Raw genomic sequence first — 20,941 nt, 5'->3', positions numbered from 1 at the left:
ACTCAATCAAGTGGTTGTGTTTAATGGCTCAGTCACCAAGAGAGTGCATGTTTTTGTCTCAGTTACCATGAAATGGAGTCTGTGTAGATCCTAAGTCCAATTAATTGATTGATATCAGCTGTGCATGGTTCAGGTCTGGATTGTCTGCTTCTAGGCGAGTGGATGGAATCCTTCAAATAGGGTCAACGTTAATGGAAAGAACTGACTCGCATGTACTTGTGGTCGGTGACATAGTAACTGGTCCACCTGGCATAAAGTCTCCACGGCACAGATCCTCACTTGATTTTGCACAACATGTTCTCTATAAATAAGCGACACACATTTGCACGTTTCAAGTGTTTTAATTTTCTCTAAAAATGAACGTGACATTTGCATGGGGAAGAAAACACTCAAAAAGGAAAAGAGAGTAACTTTTCAAAGGGAAGGAAAACAAATCCAAGATTTCTGGCAGTCCTTCAGTAAATGAAAACATGTGAGTTTACACAAAGAGAAAACAAAAATATTTGTCAACTTCTAATCCCACTCATCCCTCCAAACGCACGCGCAGTAAACTGCTTGGAATGCGCCACACACCTTTAAGAGGCAGGTACCTCTTATTCAAGTGTGGGTAATGCCTATAAACGGTCCCACTGCACATTCAATCACTGCCTGGATAAGGACCCTAGGTCTATCCTTGCACCTGCCATCAACCTACATTTCCCAAGTGCCATTAGGAGGTGGGATCTCTCAGAATCAGCAGAGTCAGTAAGGGCTATAGAAAATGACCCATTTGCCATGGGGTATATTGACGATGGGAGACGTCTGATTGAAAACATGTATTTCTGCCTGCAATGCCTGAATCTCCATGGAGAAAGGTGATGGTGGAAGACACCCAATGGCAAACCAAAAGTTCAACCAGTGCTCTTTCACCTACTTCCCTGAATACAACCACATAAGGAAGAGTAACACCGAAGTTCTCATGAAGTCCTGTCACATGAAAACGCCCCTCTAACACAGTGCCCAGTGCTTCTGCCTCATCACAATCTCAAGAAAAAAGTAATTCTTTGTAGTTTGCGATCCTCCCCCTTGATTGTTTGAGGTTATCAAGTCAATAACATCTATTTGAATCTTTTCCTTCTGAGCTCATACCTGAACGCATCCACCCGCATTGGATCTTGGAATGCCCCTGACCATTCATGCCTGGGCAGCAGGGCTACCCGAATACCCCATGCCATTTCCTGTCTCCAATAAGCTACCTATTGATCTATCAATCAAGACATTTGTATAGTGCCTAATACCTAACTGGTGCGTATCCTTTTGCAACCTCACCAAATCCTCCTGCACATACTAAACCTACACTTTCAAGGGGAATTACAGCTGCCCTTATTTTACTCTAGGCACACATGCTGTCTCTATAAGCTGTCTCAGACAATACTCTGGACACATTTGTGGCTCAGACCTGGTCCATGCTACTAGCAATTGGACAGTTGACCTTTCACTAGTGGATACAGAGAAGGTCACCTTTTTATATTTAGTACTGCAATTTTTTACCCTCCTGGGATGCTTCTTTCTGTATGCCCATCTTGTCTCTTTGATACAGACTTTTCTACTTTAACATCAAGGTTTAGCCTTTGCTTCGGGGAGGTTAGCATGGAAGACTAGATCGAACATAACAGCCTAAAAGCAGTGACAAGGAGTGCATCAGTGCCAAGTGGGACCTATGTTTATCGCAGGCCTCCGTAATTTCTTATTTGCTTTCTTGTTTTTATGCGGATTTGGAGATTTTACAGTTCAGCCCTTAATGTTTCCAGATTACTCATACTAGATCTGTTTGAAGGATGCAAAATCCTATAGAAACTTTGGTGGTACCAACTCCAAGCTTGTCTTCAAGCTCTGTGGCCCCTTTATAATTATTGTGCCTGCTTCAACCCTACACGGCTGGAGCTTCAGTTAAATGGAGAGCCAGATATTGGTATACACCAGTCCCTATCGTTCATGCACCCCACATTAGGATTTGACCATACAGGTTGAAACTCAAACTTTGCCAATATACCCAACTGATCTCTGTGTGTAGCTGAAGAAGTCCAGCACCTCGACACCAAGCATGTCAGGTTTCGGCTTATTAAAAGTTTTTTCAGTCATAATAAAAACAGAGTTAAACAGCAGCCGCTTAGTAGCTAGGTCTGATTGCATCATTCAGTTTATGCAGCTCCTGCATCTGGTGAGCTACTTACAAGATGGTTTTCAATAGTTCTAATGCAATGAAAAGCCAAAAGCCATTTCAGGTACAAAAAAAGTGTAACAGTCTTACTTTTGCTACATATAGTATAAATGCAATATATTTTGGCATGGAGTCCCTGCAATAGGGCGACAAACACACACACACACATAATTCATGACTACATTGGTTTTAAGAATTCACACCATGAATTGCAAGCGATGCAGGACACACAAGACACACAACAATGACCCCAGCTAGCCCACTGCTTCTAGGGGCTCAATGTACAGACGTGGGTCCTGCAGGGGGACATGTGGAAATTCAACACATCAGAATAAAATGAATAGCTTATCAGAGGCCACAGTCACAGCTCTGCCATCTGTACAAGATGTCCCTATTATCAGGAGTATTCTCCAAGGACTCAGGCACATATCAACCATTCACAGCATCAACACAGAAAATAGAGCTTCAAAGGTGATTAGTAACAACAGAACCCTTCGCTACTTTGGTCCACATGTAAACATGCCTCTGCTCCAATGATGAACCCAGTCCCTTCACACAGGACTGTTTGCACGAGCCAGCTAATGCCAACCAGAAGAGCAAGACGGTGAACCGGTGAGTAGGTAGGAACACAATACGGACCCCAGACGTGCAATGGGTGGGTTCCTCTCAAACAACCAAACGATTGGTCAGTTTCAGATCCCCGCTTACAGACCAGGGTCTGGGTACTCCCTCCTAACCGAAGGCTTATGGAGAATGATTCCCTGTAACACTGGATCCCAGTATCAAAGACTCCTCACTAACAGAGCAACGAAGGAGAAAAAAGCGGAAGATGGTCTCCACGTGGTCTTGGAATTGTACAATTAACAGAAACTGTGTCTCCCTGTCAGTTTCAGTTTGGGGTTTAGAAGACCTGCACAACATTTAGATCTAGAACTTCAAGATTTGCATGGCCGCTGCAGGGCCAGGAGGGAGATGCATCTTACACATAGCACTACAGCAGTGAAACCTGCAGGTCTGTACTGCTGCCTGTGTAGTGGAGAGAATGCGGAGGTCACTGCACAGGCTGGACTCAAGGCACTATAGAAATCCTGTGCAAGCACCACCCATCTTTATGCACACGTTTGCATTTATGCAGGCAGCAAGATTTCAATTTAAATAGAAATACACCAACCATAGTCCTTTACAATACGAGATAAGCACGGACAGTCAACAGGCATGAATTATGCACCCCCACCCCATTGCTGTTGGGACCACCCAGTCCAGTTCTAGCCTTCTATGGTCCATAAACAGCGCTAGTAATTAACATGAACAGCAGGACTAATCTAACCAGAATTCAACAAAGTCGAAAGTTGACCAAGATGCTCCTACATGTAGCAAGCAATAGAGGCAAGAGAGTCCATAGAGATATCGAACCATCTGGGAAGGGCAGTTTTAGCCTTAGAAGCACATTCAGATGCCACAAGGAAAGAGAGTGTGGGGGGGAGACTGACTCTAATTCTGCACCCTCATTCCTGTCAATGGTTCATATCCAAAGATGAACCCATGCTCTCCTTTCCTTGTTGGTGTAAACCCTTCATGATCACAATTTGCAAACTGAACCCAGGCACAACGATACTGAACATGGAGTCACTATCTACTTTACATACGCTCACCCCAGAGTCCACCTGTCAGTCTATTTCGGAGGACTGTATCCATATTCCGGGACACTTGAACTATCTTTTTCATGTAAAGGCCACACAACCTACTTCAGCCGTCACAGGGTTGTAGTGTAACTAGAATGACATGGTACTCCCATGTTATACTTCTAAAAACATGTGAGCATCATGCAGCTTAGTGTTCTAGGCACAGTAAACGGATGCTCCTGGCACAGAAGTGTGTATCGGACAGTAATGGGTAGGTATTGTGCCAGAGCTGTAACATATATGCATGTTTGAATGGGAACAGCCATGCTCACAAAAATACATAGGTGCTCCCTCATCAAGGATAGAATGTTTGCATGTCTTAAAGAATCTATAGCTGAGATAATAGTGTCTTCAAATAAAAGAACCCTCTGGACTAGACAGAAAGGCCATCGAGCAATCGGCGGCAGGCCCACAAACCCTCTCTACATTCAGCTATGGATCGTGCACCGGAGATTATGCTCCGCAAACTGCAGCAAGCCAACAACCATCTCTACGCTCTATGTGGATCCTGAAACATAAAGAGGGTTCAGTAAACCACAGCAGGCCAACAAACAATCTCTACATTCAGCCGTAGACCCTGCTCCAGAAACACGGCTCACGTAACCATGGCAGTCTCTCCAAGAGAGTAGCCACGCAAGGGTCCCGCACCAAGAAATTAAAAAAGCCACAATTGCAGCCTCCAAATAGTCCCTTCAATCAATCATTGGTCCCACACTCTGGAATGGAGCCTGGTCCAAGAAATTGTGGAAGGTCACCAAGTCATCTACACAATCAACACACAAGCTCTACATCGTCAGAAAAGAATCTAGCAAAAAACGTCAGCTCACTGTAGGAGATGTATTCATATGGAAGCACACGTGTCGTACAAAGCAAAGTACCTCATGCTACAAAAGCATCTCCGAAGGCAGCCTTTGACCACTCAGGAATAGGCAGAGCAATAATATCCAGAAGACAATAGCAGGCTACCAAAGCCTAGGAGCCACTACTGGGCACCATATTTAGAAGGATACAGAAGTTTTGAAAGATAAACGTTGACTGGTCACTTTGTCACCTAGGTAGCTGACCAAGGAACCCACTCAACTCCTCATAATAGGTAGAAAAATTGCATCCAGCATTCCACACCAGATTGGAAAATCCTGTCCGGCCTGCCATGGGCTCTATCACACCACAAGAATCTACCATCCCTTCAGCAGCCCCCACAACAGCTTTACCACATGTGCTCTGGAGAGAGGAAACTCTCAGCCAGCCAAAAACTCCAAATAAAGACATATTGAGAGTACTAGTCCATAAACCAACGGCAGGGCACCAACGCATCTCAGCAGTTAGTCAATGTAATTGTACCCACATCTTAAAGAGAGATCATGCCGTGCATATCACTTTAGCACACCCAACCCCTTCTCCAATCCTGCCAATGGCCCTACAACCAGTAAACCAATACTAGGTTACAAACCATTTTCACATCCGGCCAATTCCCAAAAGCTATTGATCGAACAGGCAGTCATGCACAGCAACCATGTGAACCCATCTTAACAGTCTGCTTGGGTCTAACACCTACTGAGAAGTATGACAGCCACGTCTAACCAACCACATCACTAAACTTTCTGTGCAGCACAACTATGCTCCCACATAGCGAAGGGCATAGCAGTCATGCCCGTCAAGCTGTACCATATCACCAGAACCACAGTACTGCCTGTTTATACACCCTTCCTGTGGGGCAGCGACACCCAGCTAGCCATGCTAAGTAACTAAAACCTCTCTGCAATTTTCGTTGGTCCAGCAGCTAGTGACAAAACTGGAAACTCTTGTGCAACAAGCCACACCATAAGACCAAATGCTCTTCGTAGTCTGTGATGGACCCCCATGACTAGGATTAGACAAAGGCTTACCACAGGACACCACAGAGGCTCTCAAACCTCTCATTAGCACACCTGTGAGCAACAGCTAGAATTCCTCAGGTTTGCTACTGTTCTGACACATAACCGAGGCACTGATCCAGAAATCAATCTACTAGTTACACCACATCACGAAGACCAGCTGGCAGTGTGATCAGTGTTCATCAATGGCTAGCGGATCTTCCAGCCATACCATACTATGTAAGGAGTTGCAACTAATACCACAATGCAGGTAGCACACCATCATAGGGAACAGAAAGGGAACAGGGCTGTGTATGATACACACAGTGTACATACGGATATAAATACCATGGTGTTGGTCGGGACCAATGAGTGGCACGGGGAAGAAATCATGACTGACCAGAGGATGAGGAGACAGGACACACACAGAAAAAAATTTATACTGGAGGCATGTGCAGACGTTGGTGTCCTACCACCGGCATGGATCCAATAAGGGATGATGCTTGTAAGGCCTATCACTGGTACCAAACCATGAGCTAGAAGCTAGGATTAGGTTAATACTTTGCCCATCACGTGGGCACTGGTACGACAAGACAACATGGCAGAAACAAAACACGTAGATAAGAAGCAAATTGTGTAGGCAGACAGCGGATCGGCATTGGTGATGAAGGGCACACAGGTAAGATAGATTTGGCAGCAGTGCTGCTTGCACTGTCATAGATAGCCCTGCTGAGAAGTGCAGTCCCTGCAGGTTGCAAATATTGCTGCCGGCGAGTACGGTGAGGCCGATGGTGGTCGGGGCTATTGGCCACCCCATCGGCTCGCCAGCTGTAGGTGGGATATAGTGTAGTGCCACTCACTATCTGCTTGAACATACCTCGCCTGGCACTTAGGAGTTTTTCTGTACATATAACAGATGCGATGGGAAGAGAAAGCACATCTCCGGCCCAGGGCCCGCACAGAGTTCAAGAATTAAGAGTCCAAGAGAATCATTCAGACCAAAGGTCCTGACTCAAATATGTGCTAGACAGCATGGGGCCCTCAGCTTCCTGTAACTTGATGGTGGTATCATCCAATAGAAGACTGCCCTTTGCATCAACTGCGGCACACAATCCTCATGTTATCTGCAATTGTCCATCAAATGCTCAAACAGTCATGCAGAAAACTCGAGTCTGCTACATTCAGACCCTAGTAAGGCCACATAATTAATGAGAGTAGTCTGCTTGTGCTGGGAGACAGGGGCTTGCAGACTGGCAACCTCTTGCGATTCAGGATCGTGGGCACCAGCAGCGGCTTGCAACTCCCTGGAGCGGGGCAAAGACCAGGGTTTCGAGGACGGACACCGGTGGTTGGTCAGTGAAGCTTGGATTAGCGTTTTCAGAAGGGCGTCTGCTTGGCAGCTGACGCAGACTGTGCCTGATCAGCAGGGCTAGGGACTCAGGTCTCAAAGTACTTGTAGATGGCTGTAACATACGTCATGAGGCACTGCCAGTCGGGGCGCTCTGTCCGCACCATCTCATTGAGGTCCTGTTGTCAAAGAAAAAACAAAAACATGTTTAACATCCTAGTGTGAAATTTACATCATCATTAAATTTGTAAACTGCATAAACCATCTTTTAAGAAAAAAAAACATTATAGTCAAGAGCATCTCTGCTTTTCTTTTATAAACAGTCACATTTTTTAACTGCAAGGTACTTTAACAAAGATCCCTATCAGAGAAAAAAAAAGGAAAAGCAATATAAGAGCCAGTCATGCAACCCAAATGAAAGACGTTTAATTTGGCTGCCTTAAGGTAGCTCCAGAGTCCTAGGGTGTCAGCTCGCCGCAGTTCGTTTTTTCAGTTAAGAGACGGGACCTTAATTGTTTCTTCTTAATAATTCTCCTGGTCTCTCTTGGGTGGTGGGAAGATTGTTTATGGATGAAACCCATGAAGGAGAATGAGGATTACGAGTGAGTATCTTCTTTAATATTTGTAAACAATGAGTTGACAAGTTCATCCTCAAGAAAGGTACGTGGGGTGTAAGAAAACAAACACTTTGATTGCCACTGGCCAATCCTATGCACATAGGCCGACAGGTTAAGAAGAGTTGTTTGACATTTCAACCATCTCGTTTCAGTTAAGATGGTACTTAAACTATTCAGCGTTGCTCTTTTATACTCGGTCTCGCTGAACCCCTGGCTACCACCCACGGTGTAGAAGTTAGTACAACGCACCATGACCAGGCTTCACCTAGACTCCTTTGGGGATGCATTCCCAGATGGGCATGTCTCAACACTTACTGCCGTCGCGCAGGGAGGGACGGCATCGCATATGGACATGTTTGTCCTTAATAGGCTACACAGTATGTTGCGGACCCACGTACTCTATCCCCTCGCCCCCGAGGACCTCCTACACTTACACTCTTAATCCTGCACTCAGAGGGCTCCCACCTGATCACCAAACTCTACCGCGCATATATGGCACTCAAAAGTACACAACAGTGGGGTCCGACGACACAGGGAGGAGGACCCGGGTCACCCTATCTCTGACAAAGAATGGGCTTTTAGCTGTTCACAAATTAAGCTTGTGTCCCCCAATCACCGTTATAACCTTCTCCATTTCCGCTTTTTGCATCGCTCTTACACAACCCCTCTCGGGATTGCCAAAATTGACCCCAGCAGACCCGAACACGGCCCTAAGTGTCATTCCCCGAGGGCAGACTGCTCATCCTACCTGGACCTGCCCATTCATTGCCACATATTGGACAGCAGTATCTAACATTCTTTCACAGATGACTCCCCTAACTTTGAGTCTCTCCCCTGAGTTGGCGCTGCTGGGCAATGTCTCAACCGTTCCATTGGGACACGGGCCATTGCTCCCTTATTAGCGAAGAGAGAGATCATAATACATTGGGGTAGCAGAGTGCGCCCCACCACGAATGCTTTGCTCCGTCGTATGACTTACTGCGACTTGACGGGTGAAGTTTACTCTTCTTTACAACCCCCCTCTGCGCGACCAAAAGACATCTGGTAACCACTTTGTACTTACCTTTGATAACTACGCACCATTGCTGTCCCCCTCCACACACACACACACACATCCAGCAATGCATCAGCCCCGGTTCTCTGCGAGACAGCTCACTGACGGATAGTCAGCTCAGGCACGTTGACCTCTTACATTTCTCCCTGCCCATAATTTGCCCTGGCGATGTAATTATCAGTGACTGTTTTTCCTTATCCTCTGTAATTGCATATATATATCGATGTGAAGCTATCTCATGTATACACCTGTAATGTGTTTATTGGACATCGCCTTCTTCTCCCTCTTTCTACTTCTCCTTTCCATTTTTTATTCTGAAAAACCTTAAATAAAGTACATTTAAGGTGTGAAGGGGTCTCTTTTCCGTCAATCTCCTTCGTCAACCATCACATGCTGAATCTGCTTCATTAAAATGCAATAAAATATCTCGTCCTGGGAACTCTTAGCCTCCTTTAGAATGTGCATGCCAGTAGAAACAATTTTTAAATGTGTACCACAAGACCTTAGGACTCGTTTTTAGCAGCAGGAGATCCACTCGGCATGGCAGTCCCACAAGCAGGTTCTAGGACAGGTAAAGGTTTACAAACCACCACTGGTGTCAGTTTAAGCCCATGGTGGTCATTAGGTGGTTCTCCAACTTTTATTAACCTTTGTCCAGTGGGCAGCTAGACAGATTGGGGTGGAGAAGAATTCGGGATCTTGGTTAAATTTTCTGAAAACAAACACTTTACAGGGCACTTTTTCTTTAACTAGGGAACTGCTAAGCAAAGGAGAAATGTCTTTCCTGGTCTCTGCTTCTGCAGAGGAAAGTTTTTTTGTGCATTACATATTCAGGAGTGTTTATGATTAATGAATGCCCCATGTTGTATTTCTTGCAGATTCTGGGTTCCTCGAATGGCAACCAGTTCAGGGTGGCCGGAGATCAGCCAGGCAGAGAAGTACTGAACTGTACGGCAAGGTGTGAATCAGACTTAGGAGGGCACCGCGAGTACCCCAGCCGGATACTCACAGTGAGGGAGGCTGGCTTGCAAGATTGATGTTTTATCCTGGTGTGCCGTAGCAGTCTCGTGCTCTAAGTAGAGCCTTATGGGATGCCAGCATGGGGCTCCTGAAAGCACTTTTTGTGAACAGAGCGATCGAGTTTTTGGTAAAAGGTGTAGGCCGGAACAATCTCCGTATGGTTTGGCTGTAGCAGCACACCAGGATAAAACATCAATCTTGCAAGCCAGCCTCCCTCACCGTGAGTACCCGGCTGGGTCCTCACATGAGTTATTTTATTTCACTCACCACCAAGGCACTTCACACTCACTTAGGCTACGCCTGAAGCTACCCAGATGTCCCTACATCGTTAGTCCTGAGGAGACCCCACATTGAGAGAAGGGTCGAAACGCCATCCACAAGCACAAAGGGCGAACCATTGATCAGCTAGTTTCACTGTATATATATATATGCTGTAAATATACTGTATTCGAATGGTCGCGTCTTACAATTTATGGAAACCTTACATCAAATTTTTCACTGTGTACAGTCACTTTTTGGTTCCAACTTTCATTTGGGGACACTATGCACAAAGTGTTGCGCTTTTTGAAGTTAAGAAAGTGTTTATACTATTTACTGTGGTTTATAAATCATACTGAGCAAAACTGTGTAGTAAGTTCATTTTCGCCTTCTGACATTACCAAGTCCTTTGTAAATTTATTGCTATTGTGCATTTTTACTGCTTAAATTCGTTTTCCTATTATCCACTGGAACCATTGTTTTTGCATATACAACTATTACCCTGGTTCCGCTGTGAGTAGGGTTCCCCTGTGCTTCTTTGTGAGACTCCACCGGCGGCATGGAATATCGGTCTTCCTTCAACTTATTTATTTATTTATTCAAAGTTTTATATAGCGCGAACAAGATCCTTACAGATATCAGAGCGCTTCACACAGACAGGGTAGGGGCAGTAGGAATGAAACAAAGGTACAGTAGGAATGAAACAAAGGTAATGGGAGCAGTATAAAAGTCACTAACATGGTAGGATAATAATAACATACATAAAACATATCAATATACAGTAAGGTAAACAAGTAATATAAGACGGCACAAGTCATTGAACCCACTACAGAGGTGTTCGGGTACACCTTGGGTGTGTGGATGGATTATACCAATGTTTTAGTATAGAGAGAACACTGAGTGTGGGCATCGGGAGAGTGAATCAGTAGACCAACGTGTATCATATATTGGTCGGTAGTAAGGGAGTAGCGTAGTAGTGTCCCCATCAAGTAGAAGTATAGTGCCAAAGGACAAGGTGAACAGTGCTACAAAGCAATGCAGAGTCTCTGATTCAGCACCTATAGGTTCAGGAGATCTTGGCCAGAAGGATGGTGTTCACCTCTTTCTTGAAGAGTGCAGTGGAGGAGATAAGCCTGGTTTCAGGAGGGAGCGCATTCCAGATCCTGGGTGCCATTCCTGAGAAGGAGCGCTTGTATGTTTTCTCTTTCCGGAATCTACGAGGTTTCAGGAGTAGATTTTTTGTACTTCTATTGGATCTCGAACCTCCTGATATAGACAGCTTTTGAGCGAGGTAGTTGGGTGCATTGTGGTGCACGGCCGCGTGTGTCATAACTGCAATTTTTAGCTGTATTCTGGCTTCAAAAGGCAGCCATTTTAGAGATTTTAAGTCTGGGGATATATGCAAATGTTTTCTTGAGCCAGTAATGAGTCTCGCGGCAGCGTTCAGGGAGGCTCTTAAGGGTGCTGTTGTGGATAGCGGGAGTCCGCTGAGGGCCACAATTCCGTAGTCTATTCGAGGGATGACTAAAGCTTGTACAGCAGTTTGGAAGTCTTCGGCAGGGAGGAAGGGTTTAATTTTCCTCAGTGTGTTGATTTGGAAATTAGCTGCTTTTGTGGCTTTGCTAACGTGCTGCTGCATGTTGAGCTTGGCGTCGAGTGTGATGCCTAGGGATTTCACCGAATCCACGATGGTAGGTTGGACATTGAGTGCTGTTAGGTTATTGAGCCAGGTTTGGGTGGTGGAAATTTTCGCCGGGGGTGAGATGAGTAGGAACTCAGTTTTCAGAGCATTTAGTTTGAGGTGATTATCGGCCAGCCAAGGTTGAGTGTTAATAAGCGTGGAATTCAGATGTTTGATATCTTCAGGGGATTGTAGCTTTAGGTAAAGTTGTGTGTCGTCGGCGTACATATGGAATTGGACATTGGAGGCTTGGAGCAAGGTGGCGAGCGGTTCCATGACGAGGTTGAACAGTGTGGGGGAGAGGGAGGATCCTTGTGGAACACCTAGATCTGCAGGCACAGGTGTAGATAGCACATTGTCGATCTTGAACTTCTGAGACCGGTTGTGAAGGAAGGACGAGAACCATTTGAGAACAGTTCCCGAAAGACCCATTCTAGTGCTTAGCAGCTCCAGCAAGTTCTCATGTTTGACCGTGTCAAAAGCTGACGAGAGGTCAAGAAGGATGAGGAGGCAGGACTCATTGCGATCAAGAATTTGGAGGGCGTCATCAATTATGTGAGTCATGGCTGTTTCCGTGCTATGTTTCGCTCGGAAGCCTGATTGATGAGGGTTGAGGAGGTCAAATTGGTCAATGTGTTTTGTTAGTTGGAGTTGGACACATTTCTCCAGCAGTTTGGCCAGGGTGGGGATATTGGTGATGGGCCGGTAATTGTTTAGGTCAGACGGATCAGCTGTAGGTTTCTTGAGTATAGGCGTGACTTGCCCCACCTTGAGGGAGTCTGGAATGAGGCCTTGTTGCAGGGAGCTGTTGATGATTTTGGTCCAGAGAGGGAGGAGCAAGGGGATGAAGTCTTTTACAGCATTAGCAGGTAGAGGGTCTGTGAGGTGATTAGAGGGCTTCAAGGTGCAGAGCAGTTTGTGTACTGCTTCTTCCGAGTAGGTATCGAAGTACAGCCAAGATGCCTTGTTTTTAGGTTGAGTGTTAGCCATTCTGGTGTGGTTGGGGAATCGGCTTACATCCATGATGAGGTCATTTCTTATGTTGTCAGTCTTTAGCTTAAAGAAAGCAGAGAAGGCTTCACAGTGTGGGGTGTCGCTTGTTGTGCTGTTTGATTGTAAGGGTTGTGTCTTTGTTTGGGTCTTGATTAGTTCGAACAGCTTTCTTGGCCTGTTTTTTGCTTGGTCCAACTGGCGGCTAAAGAAGTCTGACTTTGTGTGCTTTATTTTCCTGAAGTAGGCATTTCTCTTGTTCTTAAGCCTTTTGAGGTGCAGTGCTGAAGGGTCCGATCTCCAGGTGCGCTCTGCCATTTGCATAGTACGCCTGTCGTCATTGAGTCTATCATCATACCAGGGGTTAGAAATTTTGGTGGAGACTCTCTTCAGTTTCAGTGGGGAGACTTCATTGACTATTGTATTCATAGAGTCAAGGTAGTGGTCGGTCAGTGATTGAACATCCGAGGCACCTGAAGGGGGAAGGAGGAGATTGCCGATGTGGGGAGGCAGGGTAGGCGCGTTAAGATTCTTCATGTCCCTTTTCCATGTTTTGGATTTGATTGGTTGAGCCGGGTTAGGCTTAACTTTTTCATTGATAAAGAAGGTGATAATGTGGTGATCTGACCAGTCGCAGGGTAGAATCGCCTCCAGTTGTGTAGAGTTCTCTTTGGCAATGATGAGATCGAGTATCGAGCCTTTGTCATGTGTTGGTCTATCACATATTTGGGTGAGGTCAAGCGCATTAAGGAAAGTTTTGAGACTATTCACCACTGTGTCTTTCTGATCGTTCCAGTGGAGATTGAAGTCACCCAGGTAGACTTGGGTGGTCTGCCGACCGGCATTGGAAGTGATCATGTCCATGAGTTGTTGGGTGAATATGAGATTGTCACCAGGCGGGTAATAGATGAGATGTAGAGCACAAACTTGTTTGCCCTCGCTGGTGATGTCGAGGCAGAGGAGTTCACAGGAGGAAAGGGAGGGGGAGGTGACTTTAGTGACGGAGAGGTTGCTCCTAAAAATGCATGCAATTACCTCCGCCCGTCTTGCCAGGAGATCTGTCCAGCCTAATGATGTGATAATTGGGGGGGACTAGTATGTCCATAATCGGGGTAGAGGCTTCAGTAAGCCACGTTTCCGTTAGAATGGCTAGGTCCAGATCCATAGCTGAGACGAGATCAGCGATGTCGGAGGAGTGTCTCTGGGCCGATCTGCAGTTGAGTAGGATGCATTTGAGTTTGGGAGAGAGAAGGGTGGTCGAGCTTTCTAGTGTGAGGGGAACTTTTCTGAGGTTGTTAGGGACGGAACCTCTGTTGTTGAGTGTTGGGAGCCTCAGAGGGTTTGTAAGAATTGTGGGTATGGGGATGTGTGTGTTGGCTATGTGTTTTACCGGACCTGGGCCATAAGAGCGTAGGAGAGAGCATAGGTCGCGGTCCGACAATGGGTTGAGGACACGACGGGGGCGGTGGGAGTTATTGCGAACGGGGATAGCAGGTGTCGTTGGGGGTGAGGGCATGTAGGGAGGGTGCGTCGTTTGTGGGGTAGAGGGATGGTGGGAGGTAGACTGGGCTGTGAGGAGAGAAGGTCTTTGATTGCGTGGACATCTTTTTTGATTTGTAGAATGTCCTCTTTGATTTGTTGGAGCGTGGATAAAGTCAGGTCAGGAGGTGCATTGGGGATGGGGTTGGTGGTGAGAGCCATTGGTGAATGGTTGAGTAGTGAGCTGGAAAGCGGGCAGGGTATCGCGGGGGGGGATATACTAGCGTTGTTGGAAGGTTCTGCTGTGCTAATGGGTGGGATGGCATTCAAAGTGTGGGCGTGTTTGTGGGCGAGGGGTGTGGGTGAAGTAGGTGAAGTAGGCGGTGGGTGGGAGGCATAGGTAGTGACGTCAGTGGGAGACGGTGCCGGAGAGTAGAAGAGTGAGTGAAGGCTGAAGACAGTGGGGGAGACAGGAGGGTAGTGAGGGCTGAGAATAGGAGGCGGGGGAGAGGGGGATGCTAGGGTAAGGGAGGCGGTATGTTCTGTATCTTTAGTTGGGAGGCTGAGAGTGTCGTGGGTGGGAGTGGGGAGGGACCTGGGGAGGGAGAGGTGTCCGCCGTGGGGGGGGATGGGATGGGGGGGTGGATAAACTCCGAATGGTGGTGTGTTCAGATGGTGGCGTGTTGTGGGAGAGAGTTGTTGTGTCAGGTGTGAGAGACTCGTGGGTGGGAGTGGGGAGGGAGCTGGCAGCCTGCTCTTATTTTCACCCATCTTCTTCTCTTCTACCTCCTTGAGAGCCCTCTCTTCCCCACAGCGCCGCCTGTCTAACCCCATATATACCTGTCCTGCACCCCCTCTGGCAGGAAACCTTCTCCAATTTGACACAAGGGAACTTCTCTTATTTGTCCTCTCCACTACTCGACAAAATGTCTACCTCCCCACTATTAACCACTCTTTCAGCCTGTGCCTTGCTAATCCCTCAGCCCCAAAACTCACTTCCAATCCGAAACCCTCAATCACCCCCGACTTGGATCTTTCACTCATAAAAGCCAGGTCAGATGGACAGTGAATTTGTGGACCCAGCAGACTCCCCTAAAACAAATGTCACGTTATTGAAACTGTGCAATGGTGCAAAATAAAAGAGCACTTTGCTTACTTTACTGAGTGTGTAATAGAGAATGGTGCAAATACATTTTGCTCCAACTCTCTGCCGAAAGATTTTTTGCACCTGAGTAAAAAATCTATTAAACAAAATAGAGCTATTGCTAAATATATAGAACAAATGTTTTGTTTAAAATATTGTAAATCTGCAAGAGCGTCTAACAAAGAAATGTTTTTAAAAAAGTGAGCAGACTGATTTTGCTCTATTTTTTTTATTATGAAATGAAAAAATGTAACAACTCGATTTTGCTTCAAATTTCTTTCACATTTCAAACTCATTACGTAAACACAAGAAACACACTGAGAAATGGGTTTGCTTCATGCTGTGCCCCAGCGCAGATCTTGAAGCAAATGGTGTTGGTTGATTTCTTATTACATAAGTAACAACTTCCCTACATGAAATTACCTCAGATTTTCTGGTATTGGTCCAAGTTTCTTTATTACGTCCCTTGGAAATGTAATTCCTTCTTCCCTATCCCACTGACTTCCATCAACCCTTCTTCCGTTCCATGAAGTGCTCTGAAGGGTGGGGCAAACATTACACCTGTTGCGTCGCGCCCCCACCCAGAAACCAGTCTCCACTTGCAGGGCTCGTCACCCCTTCCCTTCCCCTTGAAAGAATAGCTCTGATCCCACATGAATGATCCAGACTTCATTCCTGAACCCTACAGAGTTGCATTTAAGCTGGAAATCTGATCAATGCAGTCAGAACAGGTGATTGATTCTTTGTGTAAATAGTAAAATGCGAATTTACTTTTCACTGTTGTAACCCTAACCGTGGGTCCTGGATCCCGAAACGTGAAGAATGCCAGGTTTAGAAAGTTGCAAGTGATTCTGATTGGATTGGGCATTTTCGACTTGAGGATATTACTATGCATTGATGTAAATATAACCGGAGTGACACATGAGAGGCACGTACCTTTGACCCAATGGAAGATCCACTCATCCACAATTAAAGAAGCTGCCCAGAATCTGCCTGTGGTGCAGAGCCTAGCACTGCTACCATCAAAACACTGCACATAACCTACCTGCAGAGCGGAGCCCTGCTCTCACATTGTCAACACACTGGACAAAACTTGCGTCTACGGTGGAGTCTACCACTAGCAGTGTTAACATGCAAAACATGATCTGCCTCCAGTGCAGAGCCACACAATGACGCGGTCCATACACTGCAATCACACTACACGTAATCTACTCTCAGGGTGGAGCGCACACTGAAATGATCACTACCCAATAAAAAAGCAAAGTAGGTGGCGGCTGTATGGACGAATGAAGAGCTGGGAAAAGGACAAATCTCAACCCCTCAACAGAGACGGCAAAAAAATAAGAACCCTCAAGACAAAACCTTCCTCAACAAACACAACAGAATATACAAATCATAGCTAAAAAAGGCCAAAACCATCCGCCACCCAAGCAGGATCAGAAAGGTCCAATGCCCTGCTAAGGAACTCTGTAACGTTGGATCAGAATTTCAGAATCCAGAAAGCTTTCAAATCCCCACCGTGCTTTCACAATACGTCTGTAATAAACAAGCAACACATTATTTAACCGAAGCAGACACACTGATTTTTAATCCAACAAACAAGAGAAACCAGGGCACTCCTAAATTACATCCAAAAATAAGCGCAGCAGGAGAACAAGCTCTATCTATATCATCCTTTCAAGAAAGTACAGGCTCAGCACTTAAAAGACCTGGTATAGGCCAGCAGCCCAGTTAGCTACCCATCGGAGCTCTGCCTCCACAAATCTTCAAAAAGATTCTTCTATCATCATCTGCAGCTAACCCTGTCAGAAATATTAGCAAACTCTCATTAACCTTTTCAAAGAGGTTTGAAGAAAGTGTACCTAAAAGCACATTACTGAAGAACTTAGATACATAACACTTTAACAGCTTCAGACCAATATACAATGGACACTTTTTTGGCAAATGTATAGAGAGAACAGCAGTTCACCGGATCTGAAAATTCATAAAAGAAAACCAACTAATTTTAGAAAAGAAACAAGATTCGGGACAGGAAGAGGGGCCAATTCAGAACAAATCGGAATTTGGGAAGACCTAAAAAAGCAGCAGGAAAAAAAGGTGTTGCTGTATTACTACTCCTCGAACTTTCAGTAGCTTCTTAACCCAAAGAAGTGGGTACACTGCATAATTCTTACTTGGATTTCAAATCTCTTACCGAAACAACAGATCCTACCCGATTCATATACCCCCCTTTTCACCAAATTCCTACTACATAAAAACAGGGGTTTCACAATTATCTATAACCTCACGTCTGCATCAGAACATATTTATGAAACTGTTACCTAACTGGCACCAGTTTTGAACTCACCAGCTACAACTATGTGGATAACACAGATAATTCTCAAATTGGAAAACACTCAGGACATAGGAAAATGAGAACTCAACACCTGTCTCCTAGCTAGAGAGCAATGAATGATGCGTAAGACTTCAAGATAAATGGTTCAAAAATTGAAATTCTGTCCGGTGGTGAATGGGAAACTTATAATCCTCTCTTTTAATGGCCACATGAACTTTAACTTCCCCCAAAAATAACTGAAGAAGTGTGAAGTCTTGGAATTATCTCCAACTCTACTTTTCCATTAATACTTAAGTGGACAAGTGGTCTCAACCAACTTTCTGCACAATGAAAAAACACTTTGGAGGCATCTTGCCACAGCTGGGATTACCTCAAAAAATACAAGCGACAACATCATTCATCCTCTCTAAAGTTAATATTGCTACCAGGCTATTATAACATTGCAAACAATCCATTAGAAGGCTGCAAAGAATCCAGAATTCAGCAGCGACAACTTACTTCTAAATCTAAATATACAATCCATCATCTTTCCAATAGCAAAGGCTCTACACAGGCTCCCAGCTGCAAGAAGATCCGATTTCATACTAGTATGGATTACTCACAGAGCTATGCATGGCAAACTACCAAAATGCCTTCAATCCAAAATCACTAAATTACTGAGAGCCAGTGCTTTATTTGAGCCAGTGGTTTCCGGTGCTCAGCACCACCACTTAATCGTCGGCACCAGCATTTATGACAGTCTTCACAGTCGAACAAGTTACTTAAATTAGGTAACGCTTTTTCTGGTGGATACAGTATCTGCCTGTGGATTCCTCACCCTGTAGCAACTCAAGTATAATAATACACTTCTTTTGCCAGTAACATATATACATTAAAACATTGCCATTATCTTAGTTATAGAAGAGTGGACAACAGGGAGGCGGGTGGGCATGTGAGGAATCCACATACTGTATCCACCAGAAAAAGCGTTACCGAAGGTAAGTAACTTGTTCTTCTGATGGATACATCTGCCAGTGGATTCCTCACCTTGTGAATAGAGTCCCACAGCAGTCCCCACTCTCGGAGGGTGTCCACTCTCCTAAACCAGAAAATCCTGGAGGATAGAACGCGCAAAGTGGCCGTCCCTCCTCACTTCGGAATCCAAGCAGTAATGCTTTGCGAAAGTGTGGAGGGAAGCCCAAGTCGCTGCTCTACAAATGTCCTCTACAGGTACACCCGTAGACAAAGCAGATGTGGCAGAACTTGCTCTAGTAGAATGGCTCTTAAACCTTCAGGAGGTTCCTTACCCGCCAGAGAGTAGCATATCTTGATACACAAGACAATCCATCTCGACAGAGTGTGCTTGTGCACTGCCTTGCCTCTTCTGGCTCCAACAAAACCAACAAAGAGCTGGTCATCCACTCTGAACTCTCTGGTCCTGTCCAGATAGAAGCTCACCGCCCTCTTAGGGTCCAATCGGTGAAGTCTCTCCTCCTCCTTGGAAGGGTGAGGGGGGATAGAAGGTAGGGAGGGTAATGGATTGCCCCAGATGAAAAAGGGTTACCGCTTTAGGCAGAAAAGCAGCCCTGGTCCCGAGTACCATTCGTTCAGCATGAATGGTCAAAAATGGGGGCTTTGAACTAAGAGCTTGAAGCTCACTTACCCTCCTTGCCGCGGTAATTGCAATCAGGAAGACCGTTTTAAAAGACAACAGTCTCAAGGGATGTGAGAAGTTGGCCTGATAGGTGATGTTTCCAATTCTGGAACCACCTATTATCAGACCAAACAATCCCTTATGGTGTCTGGTTGTAAGTCAACCTTATTAGACAAGCTATCCTAGGGGTAGCATGGACTAAGCAGCCTAAAGGCTTAACTTAAGAGGTCGTGTTAAGCGAGCTGTTTTACCACATACAATCCTGTAATATCAAATGAAAGGACACCACACAAGTATATATTATAAAAATATATGTGTTTATTACTAAAAACAATCCCCAGTATTCTTTATGAATAAAGGGGCACAAGCGTTAAATCAAAAGCACTGTTTAAACATACAAGTTGCACAATTATGGATGAGGGCGGGTGGCCACTCAAACCATATACTAAACAAGTGGTATAAGAGATGCCACTCGAGCAGTGGTTAGGCCTAGGGCCTAGGGAATCGCTGGGAGCAGTCAGGACAAGCAATGCTGAAGTCGGGAATGGCCCTCGGGATTCGGGAGATGTGCGGAAAGCGCACGCATGCACCAATGTTAACCAATGGTGCGTAAAAGTCATAAAGTTAAAGTTTAAGGACACTTCCGCTGGACCTAGAGGAACAAAACTTAACACACAGACCCTAGAGATGTGTACCAGTGTGGGAACACCGGCGGAGCAGAGTTACCTCACCCACAGGAAGTGGGTGCACAGGGTCGAAGTGGCGTCGGGTTTTGACACGCAGGCTCTTGGTGCTTGAAGCTGAAAGGGCTGCAGGCGGGTTGAAGATGAAGTGTCCGGTGGAGTCCAAGGGTGGACTCAAGTCGAAGGGTACCTGAAAGCAGAGGGGACAGAGTCTGGGTCACTCAGCAGTGACCAGGGTGGAACCAGGACGGAACCAGGCGATGTCGGGCGCAATCAGGTGGTCGTCGAGGAGCTTCTCTCCGCTGTCACGTGGGCTCTGGGGCATCTGCGACGTCCAGGAGCAGGTCACGATCTGTCCCACGCAGGCTCTCACCGTCGGTGCAGTCGGCTTCAAGTTTGGAGCAAACAACACTTGGCAAGAGCAATCCACGCGGGATCGGAAGATTGCTTCTCACTCGGACCAGGAAGGTCAGAGTCAGGGCTCCTTTTCAGGGGAGCCGGTGTGGATCTGGAGCAACCAGATTCACGAGTCTTCTTTGTAGTTTCGTCGGCACAGGGACCACTAGCCGGCTGGCAAGTGACCGGGCCAACGCGTTGAGCCAAATGGAGCAGAAGGGCCCCACGCAGCACTCGTCGAGTGTGGAGGGCTGAACTTCGGCTCAGGAGTAGCTCAGGGTGGGGGCTTCTCAAACCCCGGTGCACAGCTTCGAGGGTCACTCGTGGGCTGCACGGTCAGCGTCTCGTGGTCAATTCAAGATGGCGTGCCCCACGCTTCCGGTCGCCTCCACGGGTCTCAGCTCTGCAGGGACTGTGGATCGGGCTGTTGGAAGGCAGGCAAGCTTGATCTCGTCGATCTCAGTCGCTCGAGTTCCGGGGGGAACTGCAACCAAGTAGACGTCGAGGGCTGGATGGTGCCTGCTGCTGCAGGGTGGTCACTCCTTGACCACAAGGGAGATTCTTCGGG

General features: G+C 46.1%; 1 protein-coding gene across 1 annotated transcript in view; it reads right to left on the bottom strand.

The window, feature by feature from the left end:
- Nucleotides 1–321: 321 nt before the first annotated feature.
- The window catches only part of SPECC1L (sperm antigen with calponin homology and coiled-coil domains 1 like), a 622,366-nt gene continuing 601,746 nt past the window's right edge, over nt 322–20,941 (bottom strand). Inside the window, exon 16 of the mRNA XM_078667759.1 lies at nt 322–7,262. Within this exon, the coding sequence (XP_078523885.1) occupies nt 7,173–7,262 (90 nt within the window). The 3' untranslated portion in view covers nt 322–7,172. The remainder of the gene's footprint in view (nt 7,263–20,941) is intronic.

Source organism: Lissotriton helveticus, chromosome 11 (genome assembly GCF_964261635.1).
Source record: "Lissotriton helveticus chromosome 11, aLisHel1.1, whole genome shotgun sequence".
Lineage (NCBI taxonomy): Eukaryota > Metazoa > Chordata > Amphibia > Caudata > Salamandridae > Lissotriton > Lissotriton helveticus.
The sequence above is the reverse complement of the archived record's forward strand: the minus strand, read 5'-3'. Positions and strand labels throughout refer to the sequence as shown.